This window comes from Protopterus annectens, chromosome 5.part1 (assembly GCF_019279795.1).
Source record: "Protopterus annectens isolate FY-2018-M chromosome 5.part1, PAN1.0, whole genome shotgun sequence".
In the NCBI taxonomy this organism is placed as follows: Eukaryota; Metazoa; Chordata; order Ceratodontiformes; family Protopteridae; genus Protopterus; species Protopterus annectens.
In genome coordinates, this window is record NC_056736.1 from 339,171,042 (window position 1) to 339,190,889 (window position 19,848).

General features: G+C 40.5%; 1 protein-coding gene across 1 annotated transcript in view; it reads left to right on the forward strand.

Moving 5' to 3' along the window:
* NUMA1 (nuclear mitotic apparatus protein 1) overlaps nucleotides 1-7,800 on the forward strand; it is a 3,180,433-nt gene extending 3,172,633 nt beyond the window's left edge. The window contains exon 30 of the mRNA XM_044072777.1: nucleotides 7,342-7,800. Within this exon, the coding sequence (XP_043928712.1) occupies nucleotides 7,342-7,377 (36 nt within the window). The 3' untranslated portion in view covers nucleotides 7,378-7,800. The remainder of the gene's footprint in view (nucleotides 1-7,341) is intronic.
* The last annotated feature ends 12,048 nt before the right edge of the window (nucleotides 7,801-19,848 follow it).

Here is a 19,848-nt window from a genome sequence, read left to right on the forward strand (position 1 = left end):
ACTTGGTTCCCTTACCTGTGGTCTCATCTGGTGAATCCTCCCTGGATTCTGGATCCTCTTCCGGATCTAATATCCCATCCCTCAGGCCTACCGACCCCGAATCTGGACAACCTGAAGCTGACAGCTTGGCTGCTCCAGTTCCACTCTTAGTCAGGACTCCCAGCATCTCCTTACCAGTTAAAGCCATCTTGGTGGCAGCACATAAGCCTTCCACTAGAAAAGTCTATCGCAGTAAATGGAAGCGTTTCTCCATCTGGGCGGAACATCATAACATAGATCCCTTCACGGCTTAGTTGCCATCCGTCTTGGATTTCCTCACCGGACTTTTTCAAAGGGGAGCTAGCTGTTCTACGGTCATGGTTCAATTAGCAGCCATTTCTCATTACCATGTGGGACATGAGTCAGGTCCCTTGATGACTGCGAAATTATGTAAAACCTTCCTCAAGGGTACCTTCCTACTCAGGCCTCCTGTCAAGGAAGCAGTACCCCTTGGGATCTATCATTAGTCCTTCAAGCATCTACTGCTCCCCCCTTTGAACCAGCTGCCTCGGCCGAACTTAAATATCTTTCCTGGAAAACTCTGTTCCTTGTCGCCATGACTTTAGCGAAGAGAGTCTCCGAACTTCAGGCCCTTTGTGTGAAACCTCCCTACTTGATTTTTCATCAGGATAGTGTGTACCTCAGGACCAGTCCCTCCTTTCTTCCTAAGGTGGCCTCAGAAACCAATATCAATCAGTCCATTAACCTGCCAGTTTTCTTCCCTAAGTACCAGAATAAAGGAGAATACAAGCTGCATTCCTTAGACGTGCACAGACAACTGCGCTTGTATATTCATAGGACTGCTGGTCACAGACAATCAGATCAGTTGTTCATTTCCTTTGCCAAATTCAATCTGGGTAAAGCTAATTCTAAGGTCACCTTATCACGATGAATTTCACAGTGTATTCTTCTGGCCTATGAAACTTCGGGGAGGCCCGCACCTCAGGGAGTACGGACGCATTCTACTCGCTCCATATCTACTTCTGCTGCCTTTAGATCTAGGGTATCTTTGGATGATATTTGCTCTGCAGCCACTTGGGCCTCATCTCATACCTTTATCAATCATTATAAGCTGGATGTTGTTTCCAGAGGGAGAGCATCCTTTGGCTCCGCAGTGCTCCGGAACATCCTTCCATGATGGCCGCCCAAGATTCAGGTAGCTGGGGACTCTGTCCCAAAGGTTGCTGACAAATGAAGTCCCTACTTCAGATTAAGAAGTTATGTACTCACCATAACGTTCCATCTGAGTAGGTGGCTTCATTTGTCTGCAACCATCCCCCCCCTCCTTCCCCCTGGCCTTCAGAAGTCCATTCTCGTATGTCCTTTCCTGGTCCCTTTTGGGACACTTTGGTCTGACATTTGGTATAAGGGCAAACTTGATCTGAGGTCAGTCAGGGTTGGCAGGGGATTATGGGTAAGGGGAGGAGCTCTGATTCGAAGTCGGATCCAAGACCCAAAGGTTGCAGACAAATGAAGTCATCTACTCAGATGGAACGTTATGGTGAGTACATAACTTCTTATTATATAGTGCCCCTCTACTCATCAGACCCATCATAGAATACAATGCCCCACTTGGGATGTACCTCACAAGACACACCCAACAGCTGGAAAGACCATGAAAGTACCTCACCAAGAGGATTACTGGCTTCAAACATATGTCCTATGCAGCCTGGCTGTACTCAGTGGCATATCGCTTATTCATAGGTGATCTCTGCCTGACTTACAAAGCCATGTCCAACTCAGAATTGATGGACATGCTCCACCTAAAGAAATCCAAGTCACTGCAAGCCACTCGCTCTAGTGAGCTAAACCTCGTCACAGCAATAAATGGAACATGCTGGAGGAATAGATTCCTGTCAGAACTCCCCATGCCTTGGAACAAAATTCCTAACTACATTAGGCAGAGCCCCTCACTAACACTCTTCAAGAGAAACCTTGACGAGTGGATGGGCAACAGAAAATACACCCCTGGGATCACTTCATTGGCTGTTCTTGACAGAGGCTCAGTTAATCAATGGGGCAGGGAAAGCTGACACTCTGGCTAGGCTTTTAAATGCCCTCGGGCAGATAGCCTAGTACCTACATATGAACCTATGGATCTTAAGTAGGCTCTTGTTTATGTGGTGATCAGTAGGATGGGCTTGTTTCTCAAGGGCAACTACACTACATTTTTGGCAGTAAACTAAAGGCTCATACTGTAGGTGTTGGTTCTGGCAAACCACTCCTGGAAGGTATGATTGCCCATGGGAAGTCATTTGATTTCCCCTTTGACATGCCCCCAGCAAATTTGCGTAGTCACCTTTGACATCAAGTTTCATATTGAAGTAGAAGTGGAAGAGAAGGGATTCAAGACAAGAGCCCTGAAGAGCAGTACTGGTGGCATTCATTTAAGATGAAAAGGCTTCACCAACTCTGAGTGTGTTCAATTGGAAGGCCGGTCCAGCATTTGTCGTAGGGAATTTTCTTTAGATTAGTGAGTTTGTCAGTCATACCTCTCAACCTGGAAACATCAAAAATCTGGACAAGGCCCATGAAAAATAGGTACAAATCTGTACGCTGATTAACATACAATTTGCATACATAATTATGTAACCCCATCCACTCCAATGGAATTGTGGGATACCAACTTTCAAATGCAAACTGAAGAACAGACCACCAAAATACAGCACCAGAGTCCCCCTGCAGCCATTCCAATGTCCCATTACCTGGTTATTTTGCCCCATTTTCCATAAACACTAATGTGTGCATACTGCTTTAGTAATTCAATGATTTGGATTTTATTTTTACATTTTATAGCCCAATGCACAAACACCAGTAGAGATCTGCTAAACAAAGCAACACTGTCGCATAACGAAAACAGACTTGGCATTAAAACTTCTCTGCCCTTGAAACTCACATTCATCGAAACAACATTGAAACCCACAGACTACTAACTACATTTACATGCAGTTTCAAAACCCCTTTCTGCTTCTTACAGCATAGCTATGCAACACACAAGCAAAATGTCTATAAATCATGAGACCCTAGAATTGCATGAAAAGCTAGATGTGTAGCTTTGCACACTATGCAAGCTATCTATAAATTCCAAAAACAGTCTGTCACATTTTTAGACTCTTATAGTAAGCAGCTACAAGATCTATGTAATGTTCTAACTGGTCTTTGGGTGTACTTTTTCTGTACTGGGTAAAATTCAGATCCATTCTTAAACCTTCACTAATTCATTTATAAAGCAGACACTACTATTTTTCAATGGCTAACTATAGAATTTTAATTCTTCAGACTTTAAACCAAGCCATAAAAAGATTACTGTCATTCCTTACTATTATCCAAATGCTAGTCATTCAGCACATATTCACACCTCTTTGGGTAGCCCAACCAATATCAATCTAACATCGGGTTTACCTTGCTTTATTCTCCAGATCAGTAATTTTTCAACTCTAAGCTTTCCAGTCAAGCTTCAGTAGCAGAGTGCTTTATCCGTCCCACGTTTACCCGCTTGCGCTGCCTGCTGCTTGGAAAAAAATAAAACCTGTATTCCTGCACGGCGGCTCCAGCGAGTGATCGCAGCCAGCTTGGAAAAAAATAAAATGAGCAATTGAGCATTACTGCCATTAGTGTTGCTGCCCGGTTTTCTCGCTGCTGTATCCCCGCTCGCAGACAGCCGGAAATAATGACTTGAGCTCCTTGAGCTCAATTCCGACTGGCTGGTAGCCCTGACGGCGCTGACGTCATCGCACACGTGATGACATCAGCTCCGACAGCGCGATTTTTTAAAAAAATGTTAAAAATGAAGCAAAAAAAATCGGAAATGAAGGGGTGCCAATCGGGAATCGTGGCACCCCTTCATTTGGACCCCAAAACTCAGTAAATACAGAGTAATTCGGTATGGTTGGGAGGTATGTTGTCAGTGATGTCAGCATTAGTGAGGTCACATCAAAGTCTATAGATAGTATGGACTGAATGGCCTTTGTCAGTGACATCCATTACATTTGCAGAGAAGTTATCCATACTAAAGGAGACAGGATGTACCTTTTGCAAAGCTGAATTCATCACCTTTGCAGATTTGTAAGTCAGTTTTTTTGTTTGTGAGTGACCCAGAAATATGCCATGATTTTACAAATTATGCTTGTGAATCTAATAGGATAGTAGTTCACAGGATCTATGGCGAAGCCTCCCTTGTAGAATGGCAATGGGATGGCTGTTTTCCATAGATCGTATGCACCCCGTGGGGCGACTAAGATTAACCAGGTGTTGGAAGGGTTCAGCGGTGGTGTACTTTCTGTTGACTAAGCGACAGCCTGGTATATAGTCTGGTCCATGGAGCCACTGGTTTTAGACACAGTTTGTAGGATTTGGTCCATGGTGATTGAGAGAAGTGGAATTTATTGTTCAAGGTAAAGGAATATAGTAGTGTGGGAGTGGAATTTGAACTAAATTTGTCTGCTGGTATGTCAGCTGTTGGAATAAGAATAGGTAGTGCCTTTCAGTTGAAACTCAGTACAGTATTGGCTATTCTGATTTGAGTAGTAAGAAAAAAGGCATGTGATTATCACTGGAGTAAGTGGCTGTTCCACTTTAATCTTAGAAGTGTGCTTAAATTCTTTGCTGGTCTACTTAAAACTTTTGTTATGGTAAAGGTAGGAAGTTTTTTAAATGAAGTTAGTAGTTTTTACTCTCATAATTTGCTAATTTAGTGTCCAAATGAGGAATTTATTTTTGAATTCCCCATTATACTGATGCCAAATGAACCTGTAGTTGTCTGTATGGTGGTTTAAGTGGGCAGCTAAGTTAGAAATATATGTAGTGGCCTTAGTGACTGGCACAGTTTGGGGGGGTGTGCTTTAAGACAGGGATTTGAGGTTGGCTTTCAAGAAATCTCCAAAAATGATAGTTATTGGTAGGATCGTACTAGTTTTCTGAAAATGTTCAGTTTGGTGGTCTTTAATCAAGGAAGGGAGTAACATTAGTATGGATGTAGCCATTGCTAACCTTAAAACAATGTCAAGTACGTTGTCACCCCTGATGAGAATTTGGACTGTTTGAGGTATGGAGTTGATATTGATAAAATCAGACAGTGGGGCATATTTGTTTGATGTATGTGATTTTCCATTAATTGAAGAGCAGTTAATCACTCAGACTTAGTGTATTAGAATTAATAGGTATAGAGGTCAATGTTCAGGTTGTCTTGGCCATCAGGCTTAGTACTTGGAAGATATTCTATCTTTATAGTCAGTTTTGTAAAGAACATCATTGAAGTGATTGATCTAACATGTGACTGCCATTTTTAGGCTTTTCATAAAATCATGCTTTGCAGTCATTGCAAAGGTTGTAATTTCCCGTAATATAAAGTCTTTTTACTTATTTTTCTTCTTTCATGTTGAGACAACAGGGAGTGCTCACCATAAGCTAGCATTGATATCTTCACTGTGGTCTCTAGTTTGCACCAAGGGTTTAAACTCATGTCTTCCAAGTTAGGTCAGAAGTTTTCCAATCCAACTTAGCTTCACAAACAAGTTAAAAGAACATCCTGTAGAAGCCCATGAGTGCAAATTCTGAAATTGTGGCTGTGCAGCATTCCATATATGTGATCAAAGTCTTAACATAATTTTCATTTTTGCTACTTTCTGTAGGTAACTGTTTTGTTTTCCGAAGGTCAGTTATGTCTTGTTGTTAAACTGTGTATATGATATCAAAGCTGGCACCTTTTATTATATATAAAGTGCATTTGTACGGCTCGAGGGTTTTTCCCATACTCTCACTGCATGTTATACCTCTGACCTGGTTCTTGGCTGAAAAGTGTCTTTTTGGATCACTCCATTTACCCAGTTACCAATTAAATAAATAAAGCATCATTGATTCTTCAGCTGCTTGTCTTCTCAGACCGGAAGAGACTTGAGTATTTGGATTTCAAACGCGCGCCTGTACATCACATTTTTCCATTAAAATTATGTGCAGACATTTCACTGCAGCAGTCATAGCTTACTTCGCTTCAGCTTTTGCTTGAAACGTTACTTTACATGACATTTATGCATTCTGATTTTTTTTTTCATTGTAAGCTAGGTCTTTGTGCTGTGAGAACCTCTGGATGGGACATTCCATTTTACAGCCTAGCATGACACTTTATTATAGATCTAGGTGTACCAGTGTTTCCATTTTTGATTTTTTTTTTAGTTAATTCAGTCCAGAATACTGCTACAAGAACAATCTCATTACATTTATGAGATGCTCTGCAAGATCCCAAACATAGAGATGATCTGCATAATAGATGTAATTGTTTATGCAACAGGCACATAATTTCTTCCCATTTTCTGTAAGTATTCACAGTCTGAGTAAATATTCTTTGCAGGTTGATGCACGTATTTTGGAAGCACTCTTTTGGGTAGTGGGTAAAAAAATGTGTATTGTACTTCTTGATTTTCCTGCTGGATTAGTGTGAAAACTCCACTTTAGGAGTAATTAAAATGTGTGTACAGGACTGCAACTTCGCAGGAATAGTGGTATTTATATTTCAGTAGAGGTGTTTTTTTTTTTTTTTCACAAATGCTATACCGTTTTATGAATGATTAATTGGTAGTACTGCTGCCATGAATTTTCCAAGCTTAAGTTTTGTGTCACTTAACCACTAAGTAGATTTTGGGAAGCTTTATGCTAAAATACTCAAAATGGCCACATACTGTCATTATTTTAAGTCCAAGTTGACAGTGTTTTGTTGCAACAGTTAAACCATTGAGCTTTTAATGATTATTTCCCTTATCTGATACCCACCAATATTTTTCTAGTTTAAAATTAATTCTGCTTGCTTAATTTTTCTAGTTTGTAATTTTGCCAGCTATATCTTAATGCTTTGCCATTTCTCTCACATCTAAAATGTTTTATTTTGCATGTAGCAAGTGTTTCTTTGTCAAGGTTTTGGAGTTTTCATTACTTTTTATTTTACAGGAGATACCTAGAAAAGTGTTTTGAAACTGTCACATGGCACAGGAATTTCAGAAAATTGAAAAGGTAGAGATTGTTTCTAGTAAAGTTTGCTTCCTTACTTTTAAACTGACAGTAGTTACTGGAGATGAAGTAGTAAGTGGATATGCATTTTATGAAATAATAGTAACATAATTTGTCATAACTAGGCTTTTTCCTCATTCACTGGTGAAGTGGGAATCATCACGTCATTACAGAAATCTATTTAAACCAAAACTGGTGTGGAGAATCACTTGTGGTGCAACTGTGCAAGCTGGAATTTTGCTTTCATTATATAAACCTTAAACCTACCATTGCTACAAACTGAGACTTTTTTTCTATTTTTAGGTGAAAGAGCACAGGCTGTTAAGAAGGAAGACCTAAGAGAACAAAGTGAAAAGGAACCACCAATCCTCTGTGAAACATTTTAGATAAAGAAGATAATAAGTGCTATCAGTTCCATAAAGACAGTCCAGCCTTTCATTTGATCACACCTAGTTGGACAGAGGAGCAGCTTGTAACATTTGTATATATAAAAACCGTCCAGTTTAGGGAGCGGGTTTGGCCTTCTGTGACTAGACATGGAATCAGATTCTCCACTCTGCTCAAATCTTCAAGATTCTGGCACATTTCCTGTGTTCCAGCATTAAACAAGCACAGTCAAATCAGGACTGCCCAGCTGCACTCCTATCACCAGCTTTTAAGAGACAGTAGTTTTCCACATTTTTTTAATGGAAATTGCTAAATTTGAGATTTTAATATTGATGTGATTTATTTTTAAATGAATAAAACATGTTGAATGGGGAATCTGTTCCTTGTTTAGTTAGTGTCCTGTAGTGAATAATGCTATCAGTTTGCATTTTCAGCTTTTGAGTCACCCATTTGGACAGCAGCAGCTCAGTGTAGAAGTAAAAACGGGGTTAAAGCTGCATTCTGAAACTTGCCTAAATTAACATTTAGTTAACAGTAGACAATGATATGCTGATATAGTCATGTATCGCCTAATTTCTTGGTCATTCTGTTCTTGTCCACATTTTTTTTTCCTCATATGGTATCTGTAAAGGAGTACCTAAGCAATTTCTCATGTTTAAGGATGGTGACTTCCCACTGTAGATAGTAGACAGCACCTGCTTAAAGGTCGGGCTTACTTTGCAACAGAGCTGGAATTGTGAGAAGCTGGCATTTTCAGAGATAGCATTGTTTGGTTGCAGTTTGGAATTTTTATAATCTCTCCTGTAATTTTCAAATCATTATAACAGCTTGCCCCTACTTTTTCTCTTCTTCTTGGTTGCAGGAGTAATACTTGCTTCTCTGTGTAGGCCAGAACACTTATTTGGGGGGAGAAGGTGTAAGAAATGTATTCTACCTGCTTGAAGGTCCATAAGAGGTCATTCTTAAGTTTCACTTGGATATCATTGCCTTCTGCTTTAGAAGAGCGGAGATCCTGAGTTTTACTATTTCTGGTGCCAGATGTCTTTGCAGCCCATGCTCTGGTTTTGTGATGCAGTAAAGAGTTTAATTATGTGCGCCATATCTCAGGATGGTAAAAACTCAGAAGTATAAGTAAACTTGAGTGGTAAACAACTGTATTGTTTATCTGTAATGTAAAGAGAAATCTTTGCAGTGCTTTACAATACAAGGAATAGTAAGGGTCCTTTATCAAGTCTGTGGCTTGGCATTCTTAACCTTTGTTTTTCATCCAACTTCTCACCTTTTTTTAATTTTTTAAGATGTTAGTGTGCTTGTATTAAAAGTCTTAAGCTGGATTATTTGCTAACAGCTGTAAAAGATCAGTTGAAAATGTTCCATTTGACATTAGATTCCAGGTAGCATTTTGTGTTTATTCCAACAGTATTGCTGCCGTTTCACATGAAGAGTTTCTTAAAAAAATGGTACATACTTTGAAAAATAAATAATTTTACAGGTTGAATGTAACATCTGCAGTGTAAAACTTTTACAAATATAACCAGTAAATAAAAAAATATGTATGTATGTGAAAGTGAGTGTAAAAATATCTATAAAATCATATATAAACACCTGAAATCAGAGCCTCTGCGCAAGAATAAAATACTTTAAATTAATGTGTTAAGACCTGGTGGTCTGTCAGCTGCAAGCTGCTTCTGTCATTCAGTTTCATGGCATTCAAGCAGAACATTGTAATTGCCTACGAAATCTTCCATACTCGGTCCAACACCAAAAAAAACCCTAAATTTTCTGAAACCAGCACAAGACAGAGTTCTTAGCAAGTGCATTGTATATATCTCTGATATGAGCACATGTTGGCTATCGAAAAGAGAGATGTAAACATTGCGCTTGCTAAGCACTCTGTCTTTTGATAGTTTTAAAAAAATTTATTTTTTGTTGGACCACGTAAGTATGGAAGGTTTTATGGGCAACTACAATGTTCTGCTTGAATGCCATGAGGCTGAGTGGCAGAAAAGGCTCACAGCTGACAGACCACCAGGTCTTAATGAACATATTATTTTAAAGTATTTTATCCTTGTGCTGAGGCTCTGATTTTAGATGTTTATGTTGGATTTTATGTACATTTTTACATGTGTGTGTATATATATATTTTTTTAATTTACTGGTCATATTTTGAAAAATGTATAGTGTATGGACGGTGCACAGAGCAGAAATGGCAAAGAGGGAGACTAAGAAGGAAAGGAACTACAAGGCAAATGACATCCTACATTTCTGAAGGAAAAAAGGTGCAGAGTTAGATGAGCTGGAAAGCATTGAAAAGGAGGAATACAATAGATCTTGTGTGCAACTTTACAGATATGACATTGCCTTACCTTGTTGCATGTTACGCTGATACAGAATCTCTAATAACCCAAATTCAGTGCTGACCTTTCTCTTTTTGTCTTCCCACCATCCCACTTTGTTGTACTCCTTAGTCCTGTTTTAAGGTACGTGGTAAAACCACTCTTTTTTTGCTTTGCCCTTCATTGCATATACTTTATATTTGGAAATGATAACCTCCCTGCAAGCCCAATTTTTGCTATACAACTTGAATGTTCCTTTTAGGATACTTGCCATGGAGATGTTTGACTTCGGTTATTTGCTGCTGTCATCTGCTGGGCCACATAAAAATACTTTTCATTTTGTGTGAAAGTTAGAGTGCTACAGGCAGAATTGCAAACCTTAACCTGTCTTCATGCATGTAAATTCTGTTGCCCCCACTCCTCTTCTTTCTCAGAAGTTTGGTTCATGGTTGACAGTTTTTCCAGTGTACTATAACCCCCAGTGTCGTACTGGTTGTCTGTCTTAAGTATGTTTGTAAACTTGGGATTACAAATTTCAGCACATAAGCCAACACACACTCAGCCGTTTGTCTCTAAAGTGTTAAATAGGCTTAATAAATGGAATTCTGGAACACATCTGTATGCTCTGCAACAGTAGTTACTTTTCAGACTGAATTGAAAAAGTTTCATAATCATGTTACTGCTGTCGGTCAGTGTGGTCTTTCTACTGGAGTTTCTGTAATTTGTCCGCAGCTGGAGATGCACAAGAGTTTTGCATACTGAAAAACAGCTAGTGCATTTTAAGGGAATAGGTCACTTGAAGGGGTAGGAACAGTGATTGAAATGTTTCTGATTTTAAAACTTATGTTTTGTAACTTTTCATTGGGTTTGGGGAGGAAGGCATTTGAGCTTAAATTACAAAAAAAAAAATCTGTATTTTTAAGTTAACTTAGCAGATCTGCACGTTGAGTTTTTATATTTTATCTGTGTAGCTTTTTCAAAGGCCGTTATAGAGCTTTTATAATCATTAAGGAATTGTTAAATGTTGAACTATATTCAGCCATTAAGTATGATGGGCACTATGTCAGCAGTAAGTAAAACGGCAAAATATTTAAATGGCATTATTAACAGTGTTAAGTGCTTATTTAGCTCAACAGAATGTATAGGTAATACAGTAACGATATTAAAAAATATATTTCCAATTGCTTTGTAGTTTTTAATGCCATTTTTTTTCCAAGTTCTGTGTCCCTATGTGAAGTGGATACTGTTAGGTCAAGCATTTGTGAAGATAAGATAATGTCCTCAAAGCAGTATACTGATATGACTATCCAGAATAGGATGCAAGTCCAGCGTTCTCTACTGTACAAGGGAAAGCATACAGCTGTTGTGGTGATAGCTAGGTGGGGTAGTAATTTGAGAAGATGAAAGTTGGGGGGGCACTTTTTTTCTTGATAGTTTTTTATACAGTATTTGCATTCCAGCCATAAACAAATCTTCATCTTTCAACTGCACCCGTTAGGGGTTGCTACAGCGGATCATTGGTCCACAGAATGAGTGGCAGAGTTTTATGGTGTCCAGTTGTCAGCCCGATGCCCAACCTTCAGAAGGCGCACATACCTAGGTCCAGTTTAGAATGTCCAATCCATCTGCAGCATGTCTTGGGAATGTGAGAGGAAAAATAGAGCACCCTTAGGAAACCCACACAAACACAGGGAGGACATGCAAACTTCGCACAGAAAGCAACTCAGCCGAGAATCAAACCAGAGAACCTCTTGCTGTGAGACAACAACACTAACCGCTGCATCACTCCACTGTACTGCCGCCTTCTAGCCATAAACAAATGATGCCACATTTTTTAGACAAGGACTCCTGGATTTGTCATGTTTATCTATAGTCTTCCTCTAGGCTTTTATGACTGTTTTGGGAATGTAGTTTAACAATCCTTCTTTGTCATTCTTCCCCTGTTCTTTTTAAGTTCATATGCATTGTAGAAGAGCTTGCGTTCATAAGTGTGTATAAATGTATCCATCCCTCTACCTCGTGTCATACATAACGTGCACAATAATGCTTCCCCTGCTTCTGATCCTTGACTTGCTAAAAATTGTATACTACTGTCATGATTTAAAATTCTTAATACAGTTTGTACTTTGAGAAAGTGCATTTAGTTATGCCCCTTATTCCTACACTGATGTTTCAGTTGTAAGTGAAATTTGGTGCGACTCATCATATTGATGGATAAATGTGATTTTAGTTGCGCTGATCATCTTTTGCTAGTTCCTAACCAATTGGACTAACATTTTTATTGAAAGATAGTGGATTGCTGTTATGGATAGTACAGCCATCAGCAGGCAGAGCTTTTTTGACTTGATGTGAATGGATGTCTAAATTGAGATTTGTTTTTGAAGTAGCTTGAATTAATGTTTTCATTTGTTATGTAGATTTCTGTTTTAAGCTCAATTTGCCGCATGCAGCAGTTTTGTTTCACACAGACAAATGTGGATCTGATAATACATTTTTTTTGTGACAGCAGAAATCTGGGATTTGTTGAGCTAAGATTACACTTGCATGTGAAATAATGGCCAACTGTTACATTCTAGTAGTTCCTTTTTTTCCATTATAGGGAAAAGTAATTGTGAAAAGCATCTTGTTTTAATGTTGTGTGATCACATTTACTTCGATTATCTGGCGTTTTGTTACTGTTATTTTCATAAATATGGAAACAGTGGTTTAGCTTAAATTTGCATTTGTTACTCTCTCTAAAAATGTTAAAAATTCTTTCACATAATTGGAAAATAGTTTGTAATTTTGGCAATCTCTTCGTAAGCCCTCCATTTATTTCCTTTCTTTGAATTCCAAGAGTTATGACTAGTCAGATGAATGCAGCCCATAAGACACCCGTGTTGCAAGAAGTTGTGATGTGTCAGGGTTTCAGAGTTGTGTGCTTTTTGTAATGTTAATGATTTTGTATTACACGCCTCACAGCACGAGGTTCTCTGGTTCGATCCCCTGCTGGGGTGCCTTCTGCGTGGAGTCTGCATGTCCTCCTTGTATTCGTGTGGGTTTCCTCCAGGTGCTCCAGTTTTCTCCCACATCCCAAAGACATGCTGTAGCTGGATTGGACACACTAAATTGGCCCTAGGCGTGAGTGCGTGCGTGTGCCTTCTGTGGAAGGTTGGGCAGGCAACTCGACACCATAAAACTCCACTGCCAATCATGAGCGGACAAGTGATCCACTGTGGCGACCCCTAACTGGGAAAAGCCGAAAGAATGATTTTGTATTACGCATGCGGACATGCACACTGTTTGTGTGGGTGTACTAGAGGCCTTTTCTATGTTTTGTGGCCTTACTGTTCTACATTGGAATGCGTGTGGGATCCTTCAGAGTGCTGTAGACAGGCGCTGTTAATCAGAATGTTGTCACTTCGGACTCTTGAAAGGAATGTTGTATAGATGGTAAGAAGATTCCTTCCACATTTAAAGTAACAATGTACATGTCCATTTTATCAGTCTTCTCCTCATGGATAGCGCTATGCCTTGTAGTGCAGTGGTATGCCATTGAAGTTTGGAGAGCAGCTTTGCCTTGCTTGATAAGGGAATTGCATCTGTTTGATGCTAGAGTTATTTTAAGACAGTGCCTTCTCTTTCAAGAATTCATGGTATCCATGTATTTCCACAGATGAGTCTGAATGTAGGTTAACGTCAACATATACAGCTGCATATTCGGACAAACTGAAAGTAGTATCATTTGCTATTTCTTTGCTGTCTATTTGTAGATCAGATCGTTGGCTGTAGACTGGGCTTGAGTCTTAAATCTGAGTACAATAGATAATTTGCTTGGTTTCCAGCTTGTATGTGCACTGTTCACTTTCGTGTTACCTGCCCTTGAATTTAGTCTTTGAAGGAGATAGGAAGTCTAAGAAAGCGGTGTTGATATATTTGGAGATGTTACACTTTTAAATTGCACACGTTATGATTAGTCCTCATCGAAAAATCAAAATGGACATGCATCACCTACTATGACTGAGCTTGTGGTCTTAAACCCCAAACTTTTGAAACATACATACTTTTACTGTGGTTCAGTGTTGGACTTCACTGATCTCTGTACTTCCCACTCCCCATCCCCCTCTTTATTTTTGCTAGATCTCTGCAATGCAAAATTTTACTACACTCTGAATTGATGTGGATATTTTGTACTCCCATGTTTACCCATGTGATACTTCTTTCAATTGAGATAGCCACACTTGTTCTTAAAATGAATGTTTAACACTAAGAATTGTACGCGTTTGGAATGGTCCCAGGTTACTCCTACTTTAGCTTTGTATAGTAGGTAAAGCCCATATTTTTATCCTGCCTCTAATAGAACAACAATGTTAAATTTTGTGGGACTTAATTTTGACCATTTTAGTATGCAGTGTTGACCATATCTATGTTGAATCCTGTTTCAGAGAAACTGCGCTTTCATTTCATCCATTTTTAAGTTGTTGTATCATGACCTATTTGTATGACTGCTTTAGTGGAGTCTGGAATTTACTCATGAATCAATACATTTGATGAGGGGAGAAAACTGCAGTCAGTAGTTCAGCGTTTTATATATTTCATTGTCCCTCTCCAGTGTTTGGCAATGTAGTCTAGCCTATCTGGACTTAACCAAGACCCTAGAGTTACTTTGGAGATTAGTAGCAGTATTTTCACAGTCCTTGTCTTCACAGTGCTTGGATGGCCTACAAAGCTTTGAGACCATTCAAGCTCGACAAAAATGCAGAAGCGGTGATGAATAATATATGACAACTGAACTGCGATTAGTTGTGTATAAAATGTGTGCAAGTTGATATTGGCTGCATTGTGCATGTTGCCAGAATCCTGTCCAGTTTTGATTCAATGCAGTTTGTTTGCCAAGATTTTTTTTTTATGTATAGCTAGGCTAGTACCCAGAAAGGGGAATAAGTGCTTTTAAAAGACACATTTTAAATTACTAATGTTTGTCAGATCGTTTGTATGTTCTGCAGCTGATGATTTAACAAAAATGCCTCTAGACATTACATGCTTGCACTAATTAGCCCCTGTTGGTATCTCTATTTATGCTGTCCCCCGATAATAAGGTGCAGTCTTTTGTGTTGCTGGTCAGCTGCTAGTTAAAAATTATAGGATTGTTGGCTAATGTAGATGATGTTTTAGAACTTGCATAATACATTTTTGATGTTTTAACACTGTTGGTCTGTTTTAGTTATATTACTGGAAGCTGCTTTTTAAACCATGAATGTGTTTCCTATGTTAGTTTTTTTTTATTCTTCTAGTAATATATAAATGCACTGAATTTGGTGAATTTGCAGATGGAACAATTGATAAATGCCTGTGTGGTTTTATGGGTTTTTATGCTGATGGAACACAGTAATCCAAAGAAAAACAAATCCTTTGATTATGAAGCTTCATCCAGTGACTGATGTAGCTTGTAGTTATGTCTGCATCATTTTAAGGTTGTCAGGGCTGTTAGCCTACCACCCTCACCCCCCAGGTGTTGTAGCCCAGAAAATTGTCTTAATTTAAATATTATAAAAAGAGAATATGGTCATCATATTGATCACTGTTGCAGTGGCATTGGCTATATCTTGGAAGTAACAGCCAGCCAGCTTCCAAGTTTCAGGATGCCAAGCCCTTCAGACCTTTACAGCTGACTAAGAACATGCTTCTCTGAGACTTTCGTGGATTGGCAGTCAGCTTGTGCTGTTTCTTGGCTGGGCAGATAAGTTCCTTTTGGGAAAACAACCTTCCATTTAATAATTTTGTTCATATTTATGTTTTACCTATTCAGGAAGGTTATTTTAAAGCTAGGAGATTGTGTTTTAATGGACTGTTTTGAGACTGTATTGTACTTTTAATCAGGAGTTCCCTTTTTCCTGTTAGTTTAAAAGTTGTTTAGAGTAACAGAAAAAATTTTCTGTGGAGAAATTGTGTTTATTTTACTTTGTGGGGCTGGCAACTTGTTTAAAAGTGCTTTTTGTGTGTTTGTCTGTGACTAAAGACTTGTTTTTTATCCCAGGATATTTAGGTTCATAGATTAGTACTAGGCTTAACTGCCCTTGTAAGCCATTTTTAAGCCTAGCCAATTATCCTTTGTGAGACTCAAACCCTGCACCTTGTGTTTGTAAGGCAAACACTTTAACCATTAGGCCACCCTCCCAAACCTATCTTTGGTTTAACCATGGGGACAGACTGTTGGCCCAATTGTTGCTTCTCCTGACAGCCACAAAAAGAGTAAGTTAAGCAAATAGCCTTTGCCATCACAGCAGGCAAGCTGTTTGTCTCTGCTGTAGGTGGGTTATTCTGCTGTGGCCATTAGTTGCACCTCAAACCACTCCTCTTTTACCCTGAATCTCTCTGGTGTAGCACCTACAGCTGCTGTGGACAGGGGTTAGCCACGTCCTCTGCGGCTGTTGGTGTCCCCTCAGTAGGCAAAAGAGAGCCACTCTTGTCAGCGTTTGGAGAAGAGAACAGAAGGTGTCCCTGTTATGTTAGAATGTTGTGCCCATACTTGGGGAAGCTGCTGCTGCTGCTTCTGTTAATAACCCTGATTATCCTCCTTTTTTCTGTCAAAAAGGAACAGAAAACTTTTATCTACACAAGTTTCCTTAGGAGTAGTTTACTGAGTCTGGTTCAGGATTTGATTCAAGATGTTGATCCTTCCTGTAAAGTAGTTTCTGGTAAAAAAAAAAAAAAAAAAAAAAAGATACCTCCTTTCGAAGAGATTCTGGCTTCTCAATCTGGACAGGAGGAGAATGAAGAGACAGATATAGGATTGTCTCCTCAGATTTCTGATTGAGAAGAGAGCTCAATATCTGACTTTTGCTGTGGGGGGAGCACATCCTCTGAGGCCATTTCTAGAATGTCAAGAAAGTACTGTGAGGTGCTACAGAAGGAATCTTCCAGACTTGCCACCCATTCCTCCATTTATGCCACCTTTGGAGGGTGTGTTATCGACTGTCAGCTACCCCTAAAAAGGCAAATAGGATGTATAAATTTCCTCAATCTTAAGTTTTTACACACTCTTCAAACATGGTCCAGCAGCTGTACCTTTAATTAATCCTTCTGATGCTAAACACTTGGTTAATTCTAATCCTGATGCTTTAAAGGCTGGGAAGTTTGATTGCTATAGAAAAAAAAGTGCATCCTTCTGCAGCTTTTATTTTCATAACTTTGAATCGTCAGGCTTATACATTAAGGGTTGTCGTGTCTAACTCTGAAAGTACAAGGAATGTTTTGTCTCCAGTTTCTTCTTATGAGGAAAAACTTGCTTTTAAGTTAATTACCTCCATTTTTCAAGTCATTAGTCATTGTATGCCACTAGTGTGTGCATACCTCTCAGCTGTCTAGATTTTCACAAAATGTCTGTTTTTGCATCATATTTGGTCTGTTCCTCATAACATTGGTGGTTTTCAAGCAAATCCTTGAGAACTGAGGTCAGTAAGTAGCATACATTTGAGTTTTTGACTTTATATCCTTCAGAAAATGAACATCAACACAAGTCCTGTTGTTCTAGCAACTTCATAAGTTTATAAGAGCAATATTTAAAATCTGCCTTTATTTGGGGGTCTTTGACCCCCCCCTCATTATTTTAGTTCTTTTTCCTGGTTTCTTGCAGTAAGAGGTTGAGAGGTATGGGTGTGTATTACTCTGCTGATACTTCTTCAAGGGTTATGGCCATTGGTGGTATTTTGAGGAGGTCTGCATGGCTTTGTTCTCCGAACCTCCTAGGTGGTGTTTAAAATGAGGTTTTAAGTTCTCCTTTGAATATAGATGTAGTTTTTGGTCCCGCTGCTGCAGAGGTGATCAGAAAATATGATGAAAGGGGAAACTTTTCTAAGGATTCTCTAACTCCCCATCCAGTTTTGGTAAGAAACAATTTAAATGATCTCAACCAAATGCAGGTAGTCATACATTTAAGAAATGGCACAGCAGTACCAGGAAGAATTCTTGAAACTCCTAAAACAGTCCAAAAAGTCATAATGATCGAGACTTTATCTCCACCACCACCACCCCACACACACACATACACACACACACTGGCAGCCCTTATTCTCTGGTTTTACAACATTTTGTGAGTTAATTTTGTATCCTTTTCATACTCTATCAAGGTTCATTTGTCTGCCATTTCAGCATGTCTGCAAACGGATCTTCCTCTTTCAATACATTTTCGTGTCAAAATGTTTTTGAAAGGGGTTTTGCAAAGGATGCCTACAAGAAAACCTGTAGTGCCTCTTTAGGATCTTATTTTTGTGTTAGATTAACACTTTCTCCATTTGAACCAGCTAACCTGGCTGACTTGTGGTTTTTAACGTGGAAAATAGTTTTACTGATTGCTCTGCTCTGACCTCCTGTAAGAAGGGTGTCTTGGATGCAGTCTGTTATAGCGAGTCAACTCTCATTTTCCATAGAGACAGGGTTTCTTTGTGAACTAAGAAATAACAGCCACAGACGAAAATAAAACCAATACATCTGAAGTAGGATATTCATTTGTCTGCAACCTGTGGGTTATGGATCCGATATCGGATCCGAACCGGCATGGTTTTCCAGCTATGGATCCAAGCTCTCAGCTCCTCCCCTCACCCATAATGCCCTGCTCTACCCTCATGACCCCAGATCTCGTTTGCCGCGCTGGTGACTGGATTTGCATTCATAGCTCTCAGCTAAGTGGTGATTTATTACCTGTTAAAACAGAAAATTTTAAGTTTTTTGTGTAATTCTGTGTGGAAGTTTAGGTTTCCCTCTTTGATAGTTTTATTTTGAGTTAAATTAAGTAATTTTTTTTCCCTCCCCTCGCTGTTGCGTAGAGTGTGTGTGTTGGGCCTGTGTGTCTTTTTGTTTTAAGTTACTTTAGTAGCTTTATAGATTATGGCTGATCAGCCTAAATCTATTTTTTCCAAATGCTCCGAGTGTGGCCATAAGCTCTCACCGGCTGATGGCCACACTCGGTGTGTTAAGTGTCTCGGGGTTGAACACCTCACATCTGGTTGTTCCATTTGTGCAGGGTTCAACCCCAGGGCACTGAGGGAGCGGAGGTCCAAGCTTGTCTTGGCGGGTCTTTTACCGCCAGACTCGGCTCCGGCCTCCGCTCCTTCGGGAACAACTGTGGCTACGGTTGTTCCCCCTGTGGCACCCCCTCCTGCTCCTGGGACTCAACCTCCCGCTTCTGGAGAGGAGAGGGATGCTAGTAAAAAGGACCGGAGGGAGAAGCACCACAAGCGGCGGGCCGAGACCTCTGTTTCGCTCCCGCCAGCCAAGCGAGCTTCTCCCCGGCTCCGTCGGTTCGGTCTCCTCCTTCTCGGCTCCGGTCCCCTGTGTGCTTTTCACCGGGTCCTGAGGAGGAGGAGACCCGATCTCCGTCGAGGCTATCGAGGAGGCACTCCAGGCCTACCTCGGTAGCCTCGTCGAGATCTACACATAGCCTTTCTGATGCTGATCTGGACCGGATGATGAGAAGGTTCATCCAGGCCCAGATGCAGATGGGAGTGCTCTTGCCTCCCCTCTGGGGAGCTCAACACCCTTTTAAGCCTATTGCTCCTTCTCCGACCCGCTATCCGGGTTCGGAGCAGCTGGAGCCGAGCAGCCGAGCCGGGGTGGGTCGGCACCGATAGTACTTGGTACTTCGGATCCGACCCTGCCCTCGAGTGCCGGACCCGACCTCGGAGCCTGGATCCGAGCCGGATCCGGGGATCAGTGCTCCTTCGGCGCCGTCTGTGTCGGAGCGTACTGTCCTTCGGATCCGAAGCTTAGGCGCCGGCTCCGTCCACTCGGATCCGAGGGAGCCGATTGTCGGATCCTTTGGTCGAGGTCGGCTCCCTTCGGCTTTTGATGTAGTGGAGAGGGCTCTGTTGAGGGTCTCCGGACCCCAGGCACTTGTTCGGCTCCGCCCCGCTCCCTCTGCACTGGGCCAGGCTTCCACCATCCGGCCCCTGGGACAGCCCGTTTCTGTGCCCCAAGTTGCTCCTATGGAGCAAATTGCTGCTTGCGAGGACTCCTCTGACAGCCCCCAGAGGAGGTCCCTCGCAAGCATACGTCAAAAGGAGGCACATTGACTCCCGAGACTCTCACAGAAGACACGGACTTGGAGGAA